General features: G+C 48.8%; 1 protein-coding gene across 4 annotated transcripts in view; it reads right to left on the reverse strand.

The window, feature by feature from the left end:
• The window catches only part of LOC149336124 (uncharacterized), a 237,135-nt gene extending 215,915 nt beyond the window's left edge, over positions 1–21,220 (reverse strand). For 2 of the 4 annotated variants that reach the window (XM_089552613.1, XM_089552612.1), the window contains exon 1: positions 20,670–21,220. In XM_089552613.1, coding sequence (XP_089408739.1) covers positions 20,670–20,787 — 118 coding nt within the window. In that variant the 5' untranslated portion in view covers positions 20,788–21,220. The remainder of the gene's footprint in view (positions 1–20,669) is intronic. The other 2 variants (XM_089552614.1, XM_089552615.1) reach the window with 2 other exon arrangements.
• Positions 21,221–22,224: the final 1,004 nt, after the last annotated feature.

Below are 22,224 nucleotides of genomic sequence, written 5' to 3' on the forward strand. Positions count from 1 at the left end.
ATCCGAGTAATACTGAAATGATCTTGTCACTGAGAAAAAGGAACAGGTGGATCCTAAGACGCTGCCTGGATTCGCATGAACACCCTAGCTTAACGACCGCCGCCGCGGTGGCTCAGTGGCTATGGTGCTCGGCTGCTGGCCCGAAAGACGCGGGTTCGATCCCGGCCGCGGCGGCTGAATTTCTTTGGAGGAGAAATTCTAGAGGCCCGTGTACTGTGCGATGTCAGTGCACGTTAAAGAACCCCAGGTGGTCGAAATTTCCGGAGCCCTCCACTACGGCGTCTCTCATAGCCTCAGTCGCTTTGGGACGGTAAACCCCATAAACCAAACCAAACCAAACCTAGCATAACGAACAAAGATTTCTACATGAAAGCTGCAGTCCTTTCGGCGGTAACGCAGCTTTGCAAGTGCGACTAGAATGCGTCCTGTTGAAACGCTGACAGCTGTAGAAATAACTAAAAAAATTTAACACGCTATTGCCGCTAAGCTGCACGAACAGTGAGATGACAATCTCCGGTTATATACCGAAGAGAAATGACAGTCATCATCGAACAGAACCCCGCCCCTGTTAAAAGTTTATAGCTAGATACCTGACTCAATATGATAGAGGTCAATCACTTCATGCCCAGAAAAGGTGAAGAAAAAAAAATAAATGGGGAAAACGCGTGCAGACTAAAGGAGGTACCAGCGGTGCTTGTGAGAGTGCGTAATCTACAGTTTAACAATTGCCGCAGGGGTTTTGTAATCTTTGTTTGTTTAGGCTTAAAGCTACCCGCATGTGACTATGTCACTCCACTTTCTTTTTTGCACCCAACGTGGAACGACCACAGAATTCTGAGGCAAAGTAGCATGAATTACCCTTGTCTAAGATCATTCGACATAATTAAAGGGGCCATGCGGCGGCTTCCAGCCTACACAAACAAGCATTACAACGATTCCCGGAAATGCAGGGGAGGAGCGGACATAAGAGAAGGCAAAGCTCGAGTTAGGCCGCGAGCGCAGACAACGAAGGGTCGCCCCAGACTGAGCAATTTCATTTGAATGTACTGTCGCAATATCTAACAGCCCCGCGCAAAGGTACTGTCCTACGGACAATGATGTTTTGCGAGAAAAGCGATCTGGATATCCGTTGCACATCGCACGTGCGCATCTCCTAATGCCTCTCTCGGCGTGCTGTTTTCGGATATCATCGCGGCGTCTTATTCAACACTACCCTTGTTAAACAATCACGAGGGCGCCGGGATACTTTACATCCTTATGTCGCCAAGGGTGAACCGCCTGAAAAGATACTAAGGCGTAGGAACCAAGCTTTAACTCACTCTTCCAAGGGCGTAAGGCAGCAGCAATAGGCCAGACCACGAACGCTGGAAGTTTCGGCTGCGAAAAATTTGTAACATGGGCATATAAGTACCTTACCCTACAAATCCCATCGACCGCAGGCCCTACACCATGTCGAGCCAGTTAAGGTACGTATCCGGAAGCTGTGGTGAGAACATACAAGAAAATATTAAGGGCAAACGAAGACGCGCACAAACGACCACCATGTACGAGGGTTACACTCTCTTTCGGGCGTTTACGTAGATTTTTTCATTTCATTTATTTCTTTCCCGTAAACCTTCTTCAAAGCATCAGGGCAACTTTGGTGTTAGGACGGTCCGGTGATGACCCAAACTGCCTCGCGTAGCTGCGGTTTTTTGTTGGGGAGGCGCGGCCTGTGGTGCTGGCCAGGCAAACCATTAGACCGCCGTCTTTGTTGTCATCATCATCGTCCGCTTCGCTGCGCTCGAACGGCCGAGAGGCTAAACACAGGCCACGCCACAACTCCGCCGCCGCCGCCGCTTCTTCTGCCGTGCACGCTCTATCTGCAGGTAATGGTCGTTCCCTGCCAAGCGCAGGTGCCCCGCCCACCCCGCACGCCCGTGCCACCTTCTCTCCTCGCCCAGAACAAATGAAACGGACGCCCTCGCGCGCTTTCTCCGTTCCAACCCCCATTTCCTCCGCCGCTGCCGCCCTTACAGAGCTCTCGCTTTTACGACGACCTCTGACCCCGTTCCTTCGCCTCTCTTCCTCCATTCCAGTCCCCCTTTCCCGCACTTCTGGCTCTCATGCCTGCGTGCCCCGTACCGCAGCCGTCCGGCAACGTTCCGTGGCCCGGACGTCCCAGACGCGGATGGTGGTAAGGAACTCGGTGCAGAGGGCCGCAGGCTCGCGGCAGTATGTGGGTTGCTTAGTCAGTCGGCCGTTCGGTCGGTCAGTGCGGCAAGCGTGTACCGTCAGTGAAGGAACGTTAGCAGCGCTCGGCAGGGAAACACACTCAACATCGTCGTGATCAAGGAAGGAGAAAAAATTGAGAGACGATTACGATAGTGTGTACTGCGAAATTATAGCGCATCTCTTCACACGCCACCTACCACCGCTGTCAGGTGGCGTATTAACCTGCTAGCTACACTCCGAGATCTTCCCGTGGCAGTCACCTTCCGGATTTGCATTCCTTCGCTCTGGTCGCGGAAGGTGGCGTTTCGCTGTGCTACTGCCTACCATGATGCCACCTGCCACACGCCGTAACACGCCACATATGAAGTGGCGTGTTAGCAACGCGCAACGCAAGAACAGGCGCCTAAAAGCTGCCCTCTAAAAGAAAAAAACATCGTCTCCGACTTTCAAACGGGCAAAATCCCCACAGCGAGAAGTGCGTAGTGTTTGCGTGCGCCTCAGTTCTTAACGCTTCCGTACGCTGGAAACTTGAAGCGCACAACCGCCGAAGCAAATCTTGCGTGCTATGAGGGTGACTGACGAGAGACAACCCGGGAGGCTAAAGCTGAATCGCATGAGGAAACGGATCATCGGTCGCGCTCATCGACTGAGCTCGACGGCACATTGCGGTATCGAATCTCAACGATAACTGCAGCCGCGCCTCCTCACATTTGCGCTCGCTCCCTTTCGTAGCTCTCATTCACGTGACGTTCGATTCGGGGGCAAGAGGCAAGGTTTTCGTAATTGGGTGTGTGTGTCGCTTCTTTCGTGTCCCGTCTCTACGCGCTGGTTATTGGCGTGTTCACTGTTCACCAACTAGCCCAACGCCAGACTGTTATGAAGTCCACGATAGTATGAACTTGGAACCTTTGTATACCATCCATTTCAGTGAATGAAGGAGTTACATTGGCCTAAAAAGACAGCGGGCTTGTTTAGCAGTACGTTAGCACGTGGTACCGACAACTCCAAAATCGGACTCAGCCACGGCGCCATTGTCCCAACACGCGTCTCTAGCAACCACTATTCGAACTATTCTTGTTTACTCCTTAAAAGAGGGACAAAACAGTCCCTCGTCCTGAGCCACCGGTGCAACAATAATATGACGATGACCGTCTGCGCCTCGTCGCCTTACACACCGAAGCATGCGGTACTCAAGGGCCGCGCTTTCAGCAACGGCGATCTCACTCCCGGCGCTCTAGTGCAGAGCGGACAGCAGTCAAGGCCTCGGCGATCACGCACACGTGCACTCCTCTCTGCCTGCTCCGCGTCTTTCTCTCGCCGTCTTCCTCTGCATTCTTACGGAATCCCCTTGGGGCAGCGCCCCCGCCGCTCGTCTATTCCGCCTTTCCGTAGTCATTATTTCGCCTTCTTTATCGGCCCTCCCCCGACGCTGCCAGTTCCATCAGCTCTTCCTCGCCTCTGCCGCTCAATCCGGTCTGCACTTTTATGCACGCACGATCGCGATCCATTCGTTCCTTTCTTCTGCGTATGCACTCCACCCCCCGCACCGTCCCCTTCGACCACTTTCTCTCTTCCTCGATGGGCTTCGCCGGCAAGAGATTCGAGACAAGAATCACGGCACCAAAGGCACCCCAGGTGGAGCACGCTTGTTCGTGGCCTCTGTACGTTTGGGGTTTGTGTAATCTGTCTGTTGTTTCTTGATTATGTTTTGAGCTTCGTCTACGAAAACGGCACACCGCTCACGCATCGCTCAGCACACACGGTATGAGCCTGCTGAGCGCGTTCGAGCTTCGCCAGGTAAGGCTGAGGAGAGATGCGTGTCGGGGTGCGGCGGAAAAGAAGGCCTGCGGGTGGGCATCGATGTACCAATGCTGCCAAGCGTGAGTTCGGTGCTCTTGTCAACGCATACCGAACACGAGTATAAGTGGCCCCTCTTCTTGATGTTTCCTCTAGTCGCGCACCGCCTCAGACACTTGGGGAAGCTAGAACGCATCACTGTATTGATAAGCAGACGCCAGGAGTTGCGTATCATCCTAAGTTCCTGTTCACAAGACCTTGCATGGGCCGGTCATGACCAATGTTATCGTGCACACCGTGAACATAGAGGAGCAGCTGTGGACCAAAAAACAAGACACAAAATATCAGCAGGCCCACCGAGCTATCAGTAGGATGTTGATTACTCTGTAGTTATTCCGACCTCTCGCCTAGAAACATGTAATTCCCGCTGTCGTGGCTGCATTATCAGAACATGCGGATTTTCATTGTCGACACTTGCGTCAAAGCTCAACAGCAAAACCGGCCAGCTGCACTGCAGGCAAGAACACGATTTGAAACTTTTGATAAAAAATAAGCACTGTCTGCTACACTATTGCGGGACATATCATGGGGATGCAGTGCGTGAATATTCACCACAATCCATGCTCCGGAGAAACGCCCCAGAAGAGCATATTTTCAGCGGCTGTAGTAGGTGAACTGATAAAGAATAACAGACGGCGTTCGAACTGAAGGGCGGTGTAGTTAAGCTGCTTCATCTGCGAACAACAACAACAAAAAAAAAACGGTAGAGCGAATACTGTGACGCGCGCTCGCGGCTCGAACGGCAGACCTAACGAGAATGTTCTGCAAGCAACGTGCGCTCCTTTATTACACCTGACCTGCAGTCTACGTTCGTTACAACAGCGACATGCAGCGATTTCACTTAAGGTCCACTTTAACTGAACCTTAACTTCAGACACCTTTACAGCTGAGAAAATTGAATTTAACATCGGTCCCGGCTCTCGTTGAAAAGTCGTGACGTGCACACCGAGACGGATTGGTTGCCGTCGTTTCGATGTGCACAACATTACAGCGCATCCTTCAGGTTCTGCGCCGAAAATTGGTTATCGATGCGAGCAGATTACTTGCAAAACCGGGCGGTGATGGCGACAACTATATTTCGTTTCTTGTTCTTTGCTAGCTTAGGAAAGCTCCGCTTTTGGTTACCGTACCGTTGGAATGCCGTTACAATGCTGCAGTCTGACGATCCGGGTCAACTTCAGTTTGTCCTCAGAGGAACCTTAACTTTCACCGCAGCAGACAGAATAGTGACGTAGTTCGGAGCCGTGCTTCGATCTATAAGCGGTTTTCTCAATGGCACCGCTGTTGCTACATTCAGTACAGATGCCTATGTCGGCGATGACATACCGTTTTCGGCCAAAGAGGTTTTATTCTTCCCGTTGTACTGGAACACTTACGGCGGCCCTTAAACTTTAAATCTGATGAGTAAGATAAGCAGAACCTTTGGCGTCATCTTTCCAGACTTTTTACTCTTCAGGGGTGCCGTAATAGGTCTGGTATACGACTAGAATCTAGGTTTGTTGTCTACTTACTTTCGGTAAAGAAGGTATACGTTTTGGTTGTAAGGCATGTTTTGCGAACACTCGGGAAGTTACGTAGACTACACGATAACAAGGCAATACCTTTCAATTTACTGCGGTCATGCGCATTAATATGCCTGGCTTTCGACGAAAACAGCAACCTGTCAAACAAACAAGCAAAAAAAGGAACACTGCGCTCTGCCAACCAAGCACCCCCCGAAGCCGATCGTTTTGCTGTCGGACACAATTCCATCTGCGTCCGCGAGTGAAACTGATCTCCGCCAGCAGTACCACTGCGACGACCTTCCCGGAGCACTTTCGACGCAGCAAAAAACGGCCGCAGGGCTTCGAATGGCCCGACGGGCGGCGGTTCGTATTCGTCCAACAATGCAGCTGCCATCCACGCAATCGGGCGCAGTCCGCCGCGGTAACCCGAAACGACGCCTGACACGGCACCGCCGCAGCAGCGGCGTATTGAAACCGCGCGGAACAGGCAGCCTCGCCCGCCGCACCACTCAGACAGTTTGCCGACTGCCGCTCATCGGATGACTGGCGCACAATGGGAGAACAACAGCGACCCGCGGGCAAGCGCGTACGTATACACACACGGCTGCGTGCAATGGCGAGATCGAACAATGAGAAGAGCTGGCTGTCTGTGTCCGCTGGGCGATGGAACAACAGGACAGCGCAAGGAGGAGTCCCTTTGTTGGCTGGTGTCCCGATTTGTGGCGGTGCCCCCGCGGCTGCATCGCTGCCGCTCTATGCCCACAACGGAGCCACCGGCCCGAGCGAGGAATCGCTCTGATGATGTCGTGCGCTCACGAACGCTCAAGAGAAATCGCACTGTTCGGGGACGCGTACTCCGAGGACTTCGGAAAGGGAAACTTGCCGGCGAAAAAGAAGAACGGATAGGGCGTGCGCGGGTAGGTGCAGCGCGCGGTCGTCGTACAGTAGCAGCAGGCGGAGGGGAATCTTTTTTTTCGTAAGATGCTGAGCGCCGTCATTTTTTTTAGTGGAACGAAGGTGAGGAGGGGCGTAATGCGGTGCGTTTCAATGAATGAACAAAGCAATGAATGAGTGCGTGCGCACATCTTTCTTGCAATTACTTTTTGCAAGCTAAGCGAGAACATTACAAAATAACTGAGCAATGCCAAACGACCGTGTACTTTTATCTGAGTTAGAAAAGCGTCTTATGGCGCTTAGCATTCTCAGTTGCCGATGTCCGTTCCTTCATCAGTGCTCTTAGATAATCGACCACGTGTTCCCTGTTATCTCTGCCAGCCTGCCAGAACATTACTCACAGTTTCGCCGTGTCTTTTTAATTGCCTGGCCGATCGCTAAGAGCCAGCGTTTCTCGATTATACGGCCGTTAACTGTTATGTAGCGATAACTGTTGCCATAACCACTTCTTTCACCATAGTAAAAGGCATGTTTGTTGATTAACACAAAATAAACTCCCTTCGAGCACGGCCATGATGAAGCACACCAGGGCCCTCAGCACATGCATGTTTTCCAAGCGGAGCTGCAGCCATAGGCAGCATGGAATCGCATCATTGAGATATGACGCGCAGCAGTGGCTGAAAAGCTAATGTGCGCTGTTTCTGAGCATGAAATCAAGCCATCCAATCCCGGTTCAGGCAGTCTCATTTAAATCAAAATGCAATACAAAAACCTCCGCTGTTGTTGACGGTGCCCACGGTAAAATTCGTGGTGCTTGAAATTAATCTGGAGCTTTCCGCTACGCCGTCTTTTAAAGATCAAGTCTAGCCTCGGGACGTTAAACATCCCATACGATATCATACCATACCATACATCATATTAACCGGACATGGTGTCTTAGAGGCTCCGCCATTTGGCTGGTGAGTCTAACGATACTGGACCAAATCCCGGCTGCGGCGGCAGTAATTTCATGGTAGCGAAATTCACAAAACCCTTGTGCGCTCTGCGATGTTAGTGGACCTTGCAAACGCCAGGTAGTCGAAGTTAATCCGGAGCACTTCACTAAATCGTCTCATAGCCCCCCCCCCCCCTTGACTCTCTTTGGGACGTAAAACCACATGTACCACCACCACTGCGTTACATACCATACACCTCACTATATGTACTGCCATTTGTGTACTCGTTTTATGGCTGCTGTCAAAGCCTAATCACCATTTTGCGGGGCGATTGCACACACTAATTTTGGACGGCATGACGATATCTTAGCGCAAGTTTCACGAAAAAAAAAGCACAAATCTGGAAGGTTGGGGCGCATCAAATACAATGACAACAGTTATTATCGCGACAGCCGCATCAGCAATAATGAATCTCTCTGAAGGATTGAATGGGGTTAATTAAACTATCAGCGGCTTCGCACTATCACCGTCAGAGTCGTAGTGTGAATTCTCGCGAGAATGTTATAGTCCACTTAAAGAGGCCCCTGAACAACATTCAGAGCGAACATATGTGTGTAATACCTTGTGCTTCCGATGTAGTTGCTTCTCGAAAGCATTTCACGTTCGTGTGAGCGCTTTTGATCTTCAATACAGCACTTTTCTTTCTTTTTGCACAAGGACAACATGCTTTCTCCCACAGATTTTCACTCAGTATGGCCTGCAGCAGTCGTTTATTTTTTCTCGAAAAAAGTTTAGCGCACTCACGACGAACGGCAAGGAAGGCAAGACAGCACTCCTTGTTGTTCGTCATGAGTGCGCTAAACTTTTTCGTGATGCATTACCAACTAGCTCAGATGTCGATCCTTCTTCATTTGCGGTTATTTTTGCTGTTACTACATGTAAAGGATAGAAAAATAGCAGCGTGACGGGACGATATGAAACATTCAGCTAGGCTTGGTAGGCACATTTTTGTCGCGCATGCATTGCTCTAAATAGAGCGTAGCTACGGCGCCGAGAGATTCCTCTACACATAACCAAAAAGACGCACACATGCATACACGTCGCTGATCGTGCGTGAATGAGACACGGCTCAGCCCGAAAGATAAGTTATCACGCACGCCCAACAGCGCGGGCGGACTGTGCATACTGGCTGACACTACAACAGACGTTTTTAGAGACAGAAATAAAAACAGAAGAGATCGAAGAAAAACAGACTCAGTTTAAAAAAAAAGCGGAGAAAGCATTGACGAAGGCACGTTTCCGCACAGCACGAAACCGCTGACGTCGCGTGCCCAGCTTCTATCTCTTCTTTGCATTTTTTAACTTTAAAAGTTGCAGCGAACAGCTAGTTTGAAGAATCGCTTTGAATGTCCAACAAAGCTGAATCGAACAAGAAATTCGCTGATGCGCGCAGCTCGTGAAAAAAAGCTGAAGTATATTCTGTCGTGTGCGGGAACGTTCGAGGGGTGAGCAGGATGGCGTGATGGGCGCGTACACTTTCGAAAGCGACGAGATGCGAATGACGGATGGTATGACATCCCCCTGCCATAGTTGCGAACACACTATAAATGCTATTTTACAAGTAGAATGCACGATAATTTTCTCATTACCTGTGACTTTGCTCCACCACTGCTTTAAGAGCACGTACCGTTCTGAGCTGCTTCTACTCTTTATTTCACTCTCGCTTTAGTACTAACCGCCCCCACCCCCCCTCCCCGCTCACCTTCAGAATTCCCGAATAAGTGCACGACGATGGAATATGGAAGTGCATATTTTATTTCCACGCAGTCAACAGTCGCTCCTGAAGCATGGGTGAGCAGTATGAATTTTGTTGGACTATAAACCGTTTTCTCTCAGTCACGCCATCACTTTATCGCCTTTTCAACACCAATCAGGAAGCAAAAATAATTTTGGTTGTTTTCTTCCTGATACGCTCGTTCCGTGGACGGCACTCCCTGCGGCTATTTTTGGGCCTGTCGGCGCAAAAAAAAAAAAGTGAAAGATACAGTGAAACGAGAGTTATATAGCCTGTTCCGTCTCCTTCGGAATTGGTCTGCCAGCCGCGCAAATCCAATATCCCCAGTCAGAACAAAGGTGAGCAATTACTTGTTGTTTTCGTCGTCCTAGTTATCGTTTTACTCATGGCTTCGCGTCCTGGGCGTCGCTTCGTTTCTCGCGAGTACGTGGCATAACTGCGCAGAGAACGTTCGCCTTTGGGCGAAAGGGCTGTCATTCCAGAAAATTACGCTGCGAATCTTCCTTTTTTCTTTACATTGCCGTTCAGTCACCCATGCGCGAAAGATAAACCAAAGCCCCGAGAGGCTAATCAGGCGTGCGAAATTGCGCCCTCCATATTACAACTCAGTGGAAGAACTTTCCGCGCTGGAGCTCTGTGATAACCAGCTTCTTTTTCCTCGCATTAGCGACACACCACCGACTCGCGCCACCGAGAAAGTGCGTATGCAGCCTGTTATGAATGACAGCGACATTTCTAAAGTTCAGTCCAGATGAGTGCATTCATTCGAGTCACTGCTGGAGCCGGTGCTACTATGGCATGCGCAGTCGCTTCATTTTCATCTTTTGACTGCTTTCGTACTTGTTCGCTTAGCCCAGCAACTTAATCTCTGACCATTACATGCAGAAGCGGCACTGTGCGCAATATAGAACGTTGCAGCGGAGGGCACTTTATCATTTTAGAAGACCAGAGACTGCTCTAATGAGCACTGAAATGTCGATGCCTGTTGTAGTTTTACATTTCAACTACAAACAAGCACGGCCGCCGCGGCTCATATTCCATCCCGGGGACTTGGTCTTCGAAACCGAAAGCCATAACAACTGAACAGCTATTGGCGGGTAGCGTACACTTCTCAGTACGTAATGCACGCGTGAAAGAGAGGGATAATGTATGTCACAATGCCGCAATAGACGCGACCGCTTCTTGACAAAGTGAGTTAGGAGCCCTCAATTGCCAGAAGGTGAAGCAACCGGCCATCACCAAAGCCCCCAAAGCATCGAAGCCACCGACGCATACCTGGAGGAGAAGGGTTTGGATAATCCGGAAGGAAGCTGAAAGGCAGATGGGGTTGGGCTAAAAGGAACGCTCCGATGAGCACAGGGCTAGAGAGAGCTTTAGGAAATACAAGGCTCTGACGGAACGGTACAAGAAACAAAGGGCAGGGGTGAGGAATGAACTAACGGAATGAAGACGAGCAATGCCACTGAAAAAACCACATTATTCAAAATGAACTATGTGCTTATTTTCACCAGTGTATTGTTCACTGGGCGGCCTGTTCACTTCTTCGATCCGGGAGAAAGCGACAGGATTATGGAAGTTTCTTTGGCATCGTGGACATATATATACAGTTGAATCTCGTTGTAACTAAGTTCAAGGGGCCCGGCGATTACTACGTTAGAGCGGTAACTTCGTTATAGCCCGTGTTGTCAACCGAGCTTTGAGAAGGAAGCATCATTCCTCCGTTATACCATTCTTTCGTTATAAAGCGTTTCGTTATAACGACTTTCGACTGTGTGTGTGTGCGCGCGTGTATATATATATATATATATATATATCACTGAGACGTTTCGCTAACCCGCGGCGTCCCTCATAGGCTAAGTTGCTTCAGGACGTTAAACCCCAATAAACCAAACTAAGCCGCAGCTAGGCACGCACTCTCGAATGCAGGGTTGGATTCCGAAAAAGTAAAGAAACGACTCTGGGTTCCTTCTGTTTTGAATTTTACACACTCTGCGCACGCTAACTGCAGGCGCAGATAGCTTTTGTTTGCCGTTTTGGGGATTCCGCGGGAAAATGCGCGGCGCAATCGTAAAGCAGAAAAGGCCGGGTTAATCGATCTCCGATGTCGTATAAGGAGGGACCGCTCGGTTTTCGCGCCTTCTCAAGTCAGCGCCGCGAGAGCGCGCGCCGGGTTTGGCGCAAGGCAGCGCGGCGTCTGAAAATAGCAGCGGTGGGCGCGTTCTGGCCGTTCGAAGAAATCGCAGAGGGGGTGGAGCAAATAACAAGGGCAGGGAAGGACAGTGCAATTTGAATGCGAGAATAAAACAATAGAATAGTACGAAAGAAGCGAAAAGATGCGCAGAAGCTGGACGCCGGCCCGGGAAAGGGGAAGAAGCCTGAGCTGATTATTTTCCGCGCCGATTGTGATGAAAGAGGACCCACCCTGCAAAAGAGGAAGCGAAAAAAAAAAAAACAAAACGAAAAGAGAAAGCAGCACCTCCCCCCCCCCCCCCCCCCCCCCCTCTCCCGGTGTTTGGTTGGATCCTTCTCTGCCGCCGTTCAATTTTCCAGACTCCGCCGAAAGTGCTTGAGCGAGGGCTAAGAGCACACCAGGTTCAAATGTGCAGGGACGCTAATTTTATGCTCAGATTTTCATGCTGTCTTATAAAGATGCATTAGGAAAAAGGTTGTCAGTTTAAACTCTAAAGTATTGAACTAGTCACTTAGACTTTTTTACACATGGGTGAAGTCTCGTCGCAGGAGTTCAGGTTGAACTAGTTTAGCGTTTAAAATGCAATGAAAAAGATCCCGCTAGCTTGCGCTCCACTTATGGGAAGTGTATACGCTCTAAAAAAATATTGATCTGTAAAAGAACGCACTCTGTTAGCTGGCGGAGCTATATCCTAACCACCGAATATGCTTTAATATCCACCAGGTCCATGATAGGCTATTCCGGTGCAATACGAAAGAAAGCCATGGATATACCATATTAGATCCCGGTATATTTCGCATCAGGCCGAATAATTTCCCGAATTGCAGAGCAATTTAAAAGAACACAATCATTCCCAGTCATGGAAAAAAGAACACGAAATAAAGCGCTTACGTACTATTCTTCAATGCTGATTCGGTGAGATCTTTCTGTGGATGTTTGGTTACTCGCGCAACTTCCGTTTGTCGCTTCCATGGAAGCCAAGAACATGACATTCAAAAGGTACAGCGTGTCTTAAGCCACACCAGCGTGAACGTGCGCAGGTTTTGGTACACTTCTGGATACCCACTTCTCAGCGGCTTCGCTAGCCAAACCTGCGGCGAGAGAGCTCCAGATAAACGCTTTGTTGCAAAGATAACGTACGCGCTATGATCTACTGCGTTTGTCACTAGCTCCCGCACAACCAGTGCTGTTGATAAATCGGGCAGTATGGCTGGGTTGGGTTAAGAGAGGCACTCAGAGCCTCCGAAAGGGATAAAAGACCGGTCAGTTTCAACTGTCGATTTCTTAAGCTCGACAGGGTCCTTCTGGAACACGAATGTGCAGTGCTCAGAAGTCATGCCAGTTGGCGTGGGAACGTTTCACAAAAGAGGCGTCAAGATCGCGCAACAAGGGATGGAATTAATTAGAAAAAAAGTTAATAAACCGTGCCCATTCCTAAAGAAATATGTAAAAAAACTGCTTGCGAATTCGTCGGCAAACCAGCATGCACGTGTTCCAAACGTTACTCCGCAGGGTAGGGCGAGCAAATTAAAGTACAGCCCGTTTTATTCATTAGAGAAAACCAGATGATTCTCGGTGGGAATGGGATTCGAACGCCGTACCTCCCGCTGGTTTCGGGTGTTTTGACGTGTTCTGTGAACTGTAGCAAGCTTTCCTGCCATTGTTGCAGTTTGGCACCTCCGCTGGAAGCCGTGGCGCTTGGACGAAAACAGCGGTATATAGTCGCCTGTTACCGGCACTGTTGGTCTATTGATCCAAACTGCCGTGACGAGTGCCCATTGCACTTCCAGGTCTCTACGGCGTTGAGCAATGTAGTTTTACACCCCCACTGGCTGCTCTTGCTTTGAGTGTGTAGAAAGTGTCCTGATTCTTTTATTGATAACAGGAATAATAGGCGACTTGAGGGTTCTAGCGCCTAAACGGTACAAAGTAACGCATAAAATGTTTCGCCATAAGCATCAGGGTTACGCGAATTATACAATCTGCTTCATGTATAAAGCAAGCTGTTGAGAGCGTTGGTGACGATCTTCCGTAGTTACAGATATGGAAGTTGCATAGTTAGTTACAGTGCTGTGTTCTATCTTCCTGTCTGTTGCGGTTTGGTCACTGGTTGGTTTATGGGGGTTTAACGTCCCAAAGCGACTCAGGCTATGAGAGACGCCACAGTGAAGAGCTCCGGAAATTTCGACCACCAGGGTTTCTTTAACGTGCACTACTGACATCGCCCAGCACATGGACCTCTAGAATTTCGCCTCCATCGAAATTCGGCCGCCGCGGCCTGGATCGAAGCCGCGTCTTTCGGGTCATCAGTCGAATGTGGTAACCACTGATCCCCCGCTCCTGTCTGTTTCATGTATTGCCTTGGATTTATATGAGATTTTTAGGTAGTCTGGAGCAGCGAGTAAAAGTACAGCATAATCGTCTTGGTTAGCACGACCATATTAAACTAAAGATAAAGGAATGAAGATAACCAAGCTACAAGAGCTAGCCTCGAAGTGAGGCATGGTCGTCGAAGACCAGTTGTTTATTCTAATCTCCTTATGAACGGAATAAGCGCTTTTCTGGCCAGTTCGAACAACCGGTCGCCCTGGCACCTCTTCACGCTACGAACGCAGCTAGCGTCAGTTTTAAATGCCTTGGTATACATTATGTGCTCCCTACCACTGTACCACCGAGGAATAGAGGAGGCGACATCCAGTCTCCGCATCCAGCGTAAGTACTAGAGAAGCGAAACTAGTGAGAAAAAAAAAGTCATTGCAAAATACTTCGTGGCATCGCAGGACCAGTTCTCCGGACATCGGTCATATAGCTGCACACCACACAGGAGTCGGCAGCGGTTGCGCAATAACAACCATGGCAACGGCGTCGATACAGGCCAGCTCAAAGGCTCCTAGCCAGTGTGCCGTGGAAGACAACGATTACAGAATAAAGAGCGACTGCGATTCATGGTAACAGGAGGAAAATCACAAACGATGACACGAGTGGGTACTAGGATACTGTTCCGCCTAAACTAGCATTATATCGTGTGACATTAAACATGAGTAAAAAAAAAAACGGTGGCATTTTTGTGATCGTCGATAAAAATGAAAGCGGTCTTGCGCGGCTGTCGCAAAATCCATTAAAACCGGCCTCATTGGCTCTCATGTTTGAATAACGCTTTATTTCTTTATCTTTCATTGTGATTATAGTGAACTAGAATAATATTCTAGTTCACTATAATTGTGATACAATGGCGGTCATTGTTCCCATTCAGAGCACCAAGCGCAACGCATACCATCGCTTTAATTTGAGTGCTGTCTTATGGTTATCTTTATTAGTTACCCACTGGCCATTTTCTACTTAGTATCGATTGCGATCAAGCCCGGACCGAGGAGACGGAAGACTCGTAGTGACGCAGCCGGCGACAAATTATGGGGTGCGGTTGTCACATCGAGCGGTTTTCCGCCTCAGGTCGCACCCATCTTGGCGACTCGGAAGTGCTTGATTTTAATTACCAAGTGTCACACGTGTTACGGGCGACTGCGATACCCTCTCTGGTCTCTCTCTCGGCGGCCTAGTTTGGAAGCAAAAAAACGAAATGGAAAGAAGTTATAACAGAAATGTTAATATACGACGTACAATGAAGTTTCGAGGAAAATAAGTTCGACAGCCAAGACAGGGAGAGCGGAAGTACAGGCTGGCTCCAGTCGATTCCTAAAGGTCTGTGATGTGCAGTAGTGAGCAGCACGATTTAGAAGAAATCTTTTACATAAAATTGGGATTTTTCTGGCTATTTATTCACCGAATTTTAGAAACAATTTTGGATATTATACGTCTAGAGGAAAACTAGTTATAAAACAGAAAAAAATCTGTGCTTGTCATACATCATTATGAAGCAATGAATACATGAATACTAAAAAATTTTTCATTTTAATATTGCTCACGACTGTACAGCTGGAAAAAGGTAAAGGTGCAAAAATTCGATGACGAAGCTTATATTAAATCTGCCGGTTTGCTTCACGTTATTTACAGCCAGAAATTTTTTTTGCTTTTTTCAGGGCACTCTTTGGGTCTGGACAAGACCATAACACTGTCGTTCTGATCTTGTTGAAGCCTCATTTAAAATGCGCTTGGTAATGTGTGCGCGGACGGGAATACTGACGCTGATGAGCTCTGCTTCGCCCTTAACCAACAGCATAGTTGAAGCAGTGCGCCAATCGCCAAGGCGTCTGAAAGAAGCGACAGTGCTGTGTATGCGGTTTTTCATTTGCCACGGCGCTGCTATGTTCCGAGCGTGCGGTACCGTCTAGCCCATATGCTCATTCTTGTCGCCCGCAGTAGACAGTACCTCTTTTGTTCCGGGGGATGCAGTAACACTATTCTGTCAGCGCTAACGTGTTGATCGTCGTCGTCACGATATAGTTTGTCCGCCCGGGCTACTTTAAATATTTTCAAATGCAGGTTAAACGCTACCGAAAGCAAACATTTTACGTATAGAACTTTACTACTCTCCAAGGGCGTCCGCAGAATTTTTTGCAGGGGGGGGCCCCATTGGTTGTTGGCGCCGGAGGGGGGGGGGGGGGCATGTTCGTAGCAAAAAGGCACTATTTGCGGTATGAATTTATTTATTTATATATAAATAAAAAATAAGTGAAATACACACATGAAATAAAAATTACAAACAGCAAATTAAAGTGTGGCTAGGAGAGATACATTGCAGTTTATCAACGAAGAAACAGTTAAAATTAATAAAAAATCCAAAAATATACTGTCACTTCGTGGAGAAGAGTGCTCAGTATTGCTGCATACGGGTTCTCGACTCACCCGGATTGATGACCAGCACACAGCACAATATGGTCACAAACACGCAACTACAGTCACTCAGTCAGTCTTCCTTGAACAGCAACTGTAGACTCCTCTGATTTTTTTGGGCGAATTGCGTGATTACACGGGTGATAAATTCATTTCTGTGCTTCATTACACGCTCTCGGTGCACACTCATCACACACATTGATTGGAAAAACGGTTCAACGCGTACGTTGAAAACAAAAGATGTCTATACATACAACGAAAACTTATTTACAAGATAAATGCACGCTCGCAGCTTCATACACCTCGCTCCATCTTGCTCGCGCATCCGCACAGTCGAGCAACCGCACGCACACTGCTCGCCGCTCGTCGCTTTCTCGTCTACTGTCTTGGTTGTTCTCAGCTTCGTTGACAAACGGCCACTAAAAACACCGAAGCACAAATACAGAGGCGCGCACACGTGCAAGGGCTTACTTCCGTGCGACTTCCAAGGGGAAGGGACACTCGCCACTCCGGTAGGAAAATTTGTTTTGTGTGTTTTTATGGTGTTCAGAGCCCCAAAACGACTCAGGCTATGAGGAACGGAGTAGTACAGAGTTCCGGATAATGTCGACCACCTGGGTTTCTTTACCGGGCACTGACCTCGAACAGTACACGGGCGCTGTTGTCATTTGAGGCCCAGCCAGAGGTGACAGGCGAGCCAGGCAGGCGCCATCGGGCTGCGTTGACCAAAGGCGCTGGTTTTCGGAGAAGACGCAAGGGACGCTGGTGTGGGGGCGCCTCTGGAGACTGCGTCGCCGTGAACAAAAGATGCTAATCCCTTTTGCCGAAGATTCTGATAGCGGCGCTTCTACCGCACTGCGCTCTCCCGTGGATCGGAGGCACAGAGAGCGGCGGCGGCGCCAACTGATCGCCCGCTTGCCCCTGAGCAGCCCGACAAAGCGGGGGTGGACACGGCTGATTTGTCTTTCCCTCCTGAAGAATTCATCGGTGGCCGGCTTAACGAAGGCGAAAACAAGATGCACTGTGCACTGTCTGCCTCCGTGTCGCTATCTGCCTAGAGATCAAAGAAACAGGCACCCATTTCAAGACGGCTTGAAACACATGCTCGCCGGTGCCGCTGTATGTCTGCAACAGGTCGGCCTTCAACAGAGCTAACGATGGCGTGGTTTGAAAACGGCGTAAAGAGGCGTGCCCGGACGCGGCATTTCGCAGATGTGACCCAAAGCGTGGAAGCGGGGCTGCTTTTACCCTTTTGGCTGAGCCCACCACGGCCCCTGGCGTGCGGCCATCACTCACGGTTCGAGGGAGTGATTTTCCAGGGGGGTGCAGCCGCCCCCCCTTGCCCCCCCCTCCGGACGCCCATGCTACTCTCCCAAAGTTGTTGACTATAAGATGCCTTTGAACTCTACCTGTCGACCAATTTACTATCGAGCCAGCTTGTGTTAATCCATAATATAAAGTTCCAGCTAAGTTCTAAAGCGAAGCAAAAAACTATGGATTGTTGTGCGCGCACCTATCGACGCGGCAGCTGAATCAAAAAATAAAAAATAAAACTAAACTACGAGCCACTTCCTTTGCCAATGTTCGTTATAAAGCTGATGAGAGCGATAGTTCCGCTTTCGTCGCTCAATCTTCACAGATATGATGGTCGCGCTCATGAAGCACCTGAACGCAACCAGCACGCGGTGCCGGTTGATCCGGTCACGTTCGGTATACCTACGCGAAAAAGCGAAAACTGCGGCAGTACTGCAGCGGTAAATGGCTTGTAAACTATTTAGCGGTAACCACATCAGGCGATGTTCATCGCAACGCGACATATTCTACGATGGCGACGGCCGTCTATCATTGCCGACCGCCCACCGGCACTTGCCAATAGAGCGGCGTATTGCCAGTATATAGCCCCGACTGCCGCCGCTAACATTCACTAGTGTTTGGTTTATTGGGGTTTAACGTCCGAAAGCTACACAGGCTATGAGGGACTCCGCAGTGAGGGGCTCCGCAAATTTCGACCACCTGGGGTTCTTTAACGTGCACTGACAACGCGCAGTACACGGGCCTCGAGAATTTCGCCTCCATCGAAATTCGCGTCTTTCGGGTACATTCACTAGTGTAAATACGCTGGTACCCCCGTTTGTAACACTAAACAGTATAATGACTAATGCAAGTGACGATGAAAATACCTCTTTGATAATACATTTGCAATTCTAGGGGGCGCAGCACAGTGGCGCTAAACCATGTTATTTAGTGCAGAGATTAGTCAGAACTGATGGAGACATGCGCCAAAACATCCGTGCTTCCTGCGCTATTCCTACCAGGCTTTCGCTTTACTATTTCGGTGCATTGTTTAAAAGGGTTTAAAACAACGTCTCCTCTGGCGCATATATGCGGTTAGTGCTGTTTTCTCATTTTGTGAAGTTGGTCGTAACAGCAATATTTGAATGACATGTGTCGACTCTGCAGCCATAAAAGGATAAATCTTTGCAAATTGCTTGAGCCACAAGCGCTTGCAAGCGTTCCACAAAGATAGCTTTAAAGGGTTGTTGAAAGTCGCGAGGAAAGTCTACTTTTTCAGCAAACCTTCATGAGCTGGCTGACGCCTATCTATGCGTAAGCTTCGACCGAGCGCCGATGTCAGCGTGGATACTGGGGCGAAATTGAACGTTCTCAGCAAATTCAGATGTGTCAGAGGACAACGTAGCCACCTCTGGTCTATAGCTGGATTCGCCTGCATCTGCCCGTGATACATCTCTGTCAGCCATGTTAGCACAGCGACTGTACTGGCCTTGAGGTAGTCCTGAAGCTTCAATCTCTGCAAAAAATCTAGTGTGTTTAGGGAAAAAGCAGCCTTTGTCTCAGTTTGTTCGAGCTATGTGGACTTGCAAGGACGGCTGGTTATTGCAGTTAGTCTAAATATTTCTTTTTCGTTTTACAAGACCTGTGATGAGCAACGCACGCGCTTCCTTCACAAGCATTTGTCAGAAAACTGATAACCTTGTCCAAAACACAGCCTGTAGCCAGCCTTCACTGCCAACACATAAGCCCCGAGGCAGCCTCCGCTATATCTAATACGTTCTCGATATGGCGGTGCCCGCACGTGTCAACTTCCAAGAAGCGCAAAAAATTGAGCGCGTGCCCCCTGATGTTTATAAAGACATCGTCCTCCTTCTGTGGTGGGATGAACACTGAAAAAAGAAAAGAAGAAACTGCCTCTTAACAATTCGGATCAACCCTGATCGTATAGGACCCGATGCGATTGCTTTGCTGTATAGGGCATGAGACTGACTACACCCATTATCTTGTTCTACAACTGAAGAGCTAAGTAATAACTTCGTTGTACGTGGTTCCCGTCGGGCATATTATGCTAAGAGAACTTCATTACTTCAACACTATGTTGGTTCTTACAGGTGGGAACAAAACAACCCAGCAGCGCTACCTGTGCCTCGCTCTAGTTATGGCAGCAGCAGCGACTCCGTAACGAATAATCGACGCATCAACTTTGTTATTTGCTTTGTGCTGAACACGGAGCAGTAGCAAGACATTCAGGTAGACGTGGAACGCATTAAGAATGTATGTCTTTGGATCTACACCTTGCTGAATCGTTAATACGCATACAGGTACGTGAAACGGCTTCAGCATGGCGCAGCTCCGCATCACTTCGGAAACTGTATTGGGGTCTTTGCATCCAGATGTTGTGAAGCTCAAAATTAAGTCTCCGAGCCGCATGCCTGAAAAGGCCGAGTTCGCTTACACATGTCACTACAAATGTAATACTACACTCACAGTATATAAACATGACAGTTCACAGCCCGCGGATACTTGTACCGAATTAGCGTGAGCACTACAGCACTTCTGAACCGCACGCGCTGTTAAGATCGCATGTCGGGAAAGTGCTTTGTTCGGTGAAACGTCTGCCCGCATGGCTTATAATGTTTGATAGAATAAAACACGTACAGTTTATTTTGTAGGCTATGCACCGTATTTCGAGATCCGAGTGCAATGCATAAAATATACCACTGCAGCCCAACTGAGAACTGCAACAGAAGTGTGCCTCGTCGCATGACGAAGCTATATAAAGGTTTCGTAAAAAAAGTCTTTGCAGTCGAGGCGTCTCGATGTTGGTCGCCTCAAGGAACAAACGCGTGAAATCTTCATATCTGGTGTTTATTATTTCATTTGCTCCCAACGACATGCATTGAAAAGTCTGTAGGCGCTGGCCAAACACTTATTACAATCTTGTTCAATGCATTTTATTAGTCTTCTTTTCTAGCCTCAGGTAAAAGGTTTTGCTTTGCCTTCATGAGAGCAGAGGCTTTTCCTCGCGCCAAAAAACGTCGGTGAGCTAGTTCGGTCGGCGCGACGGCATCTTAGAAGAGATCGGCGATGCTCAAGGAAAACGGGCCCTCAACAACATCGTCTTTGCTCAGCTCCACTCCGCTCGTCGTTGTTATCCACGTGATGACGACGTAAGGTGGAGAGACGGTGCTCACCTTGATCCACGAGACGCGCGGCGTGCCCGGAGAGCTTCTCCCGTTCGTTCATCAGCTCGGCCAGGTAAGTCCGGCTATCCACAGTCTGCGGCGGCTTGCCGAAACTTCCAGCTGCCATGACGGCGACGGCTGATCCGGGATCACCAATTAACGGTAGCAGTGATCAGCGGGACGATGCACCGCTGCAGAGGTACTGTTGCGCCACGCACAAGACTCCCAGTACTCTTCTGCACACCCCCAAACACTCGCGGAATCCCCTGGCGTAATCCTTCAACGGAAGCCGATGAGAGGCCGACGAAGCAACACGCGAAACAGAGGGGCTTGTCAAAGCTCGACTCACACTCGACCAGAAAAAGGTTCAGCGCGGCAGTTTTCTTGTGCGCACGAGATTAGATAAGATAAGAAGGTTTCGGCGTCGTCTTGTGAGGACGCCGCCGCGTCCGTAGACGAACGCAACGCACGGCCGAAGCACTTGGCAAGCAGCGCCGGGTGAGGAGGCGGCAACACGCAGCAGTAGCAGACGACACTGAGCGCGGCTGAGCGCGCAGGCGAAAACGACTCGCTAGACGATGCGCGCGAAATCATCGCGAGATGGCGCCGCGGGGCACAAAGCGATGGCAGCGCCATTCGTAAGCTGGAGCGGCTGGTTGCAGAAGTAGCGCGCTGGAGCGCCAGATTCGAAACGCCCTGCAGCTTCGCACGTGCTACCGATTACTTAAGAGGATGGACGTCCATAAGTCCAGAGTGGTTTTCAGATTAGGTAAGACTGGCTTCGAGGAGTGCTCCTCGTAGGCCATTAAACGGTGCTCAGCGCGCGCTAAGGACATGCAGTAGGATACATAGCCGAGATTGTTGAAGTACATTTCCAAATGGAGTAACGCAAAGCAAGAAGTTATAATAATGATAATAATAACAATAATTACTTGTTTATTTACATCAGTGATAGAGGAAACTGCGGTTAAAAGTTGCTTTAGAGGCAAACGACTTCATTAGAGCCCGCAGCCTCTTTTACAAGGCAAGCAACGGTTGAGAAGGAAATACATACATAGCAATCGACTTCATATGAAATATGAACGAAAAGAAAGTTAAAGAAACGTAAATTACATGAAAGGTTTTCCAATTATTTAACAAAGAATGAGTGGCAAAAAGTTCAGGCAATGACCGTACATGAGATGTATAAAAGTCAAGACCTGATTTTTGAAAAATATTTAAAAGTGTTGATAGTATGTAAGGTATTTTTTTTTTTTGTCGAGTAATTGGTTCACAGAGTGACCGCCTTCCACTGTTCAATAGATTTTCTGATGTAAGGATGGGTGTTCGTGCAAAAGATTAGATAATTCATGAAGAAACTAAATTTTCTTTTACCTTCCACTTGAAAGCTGAACTTTAATTCTAAAGGCTAAACACGGGTACTGTATTTGTTTCTAGAAGTAAGTTTTGTTGAAGCAGTGTAAGTTAAGTTAAATAGTTACTGAAAAAATTTTTTTCTGCAGTATATGTATCTTTTCAAGATTCGTACGTGATGTGGTACCCCAAAGGAACAGACAAGAATATA

Source organism: Amblyomma mixtum, chromosome 7 (assembly GCF_055824585.1).
Source record: "Amblyomma mixtum isolate Tamu chromosome 7, ASM5582458v1, whole genome shotgun sequence".
Classification (NCBI taxonomy): domain Eukaryota; kingdom Metazoa; phylum Arthropoda; class Arachnida; order Ixodida; family Ixodidae; genus Amblyomma; species Amblyomma mixtum.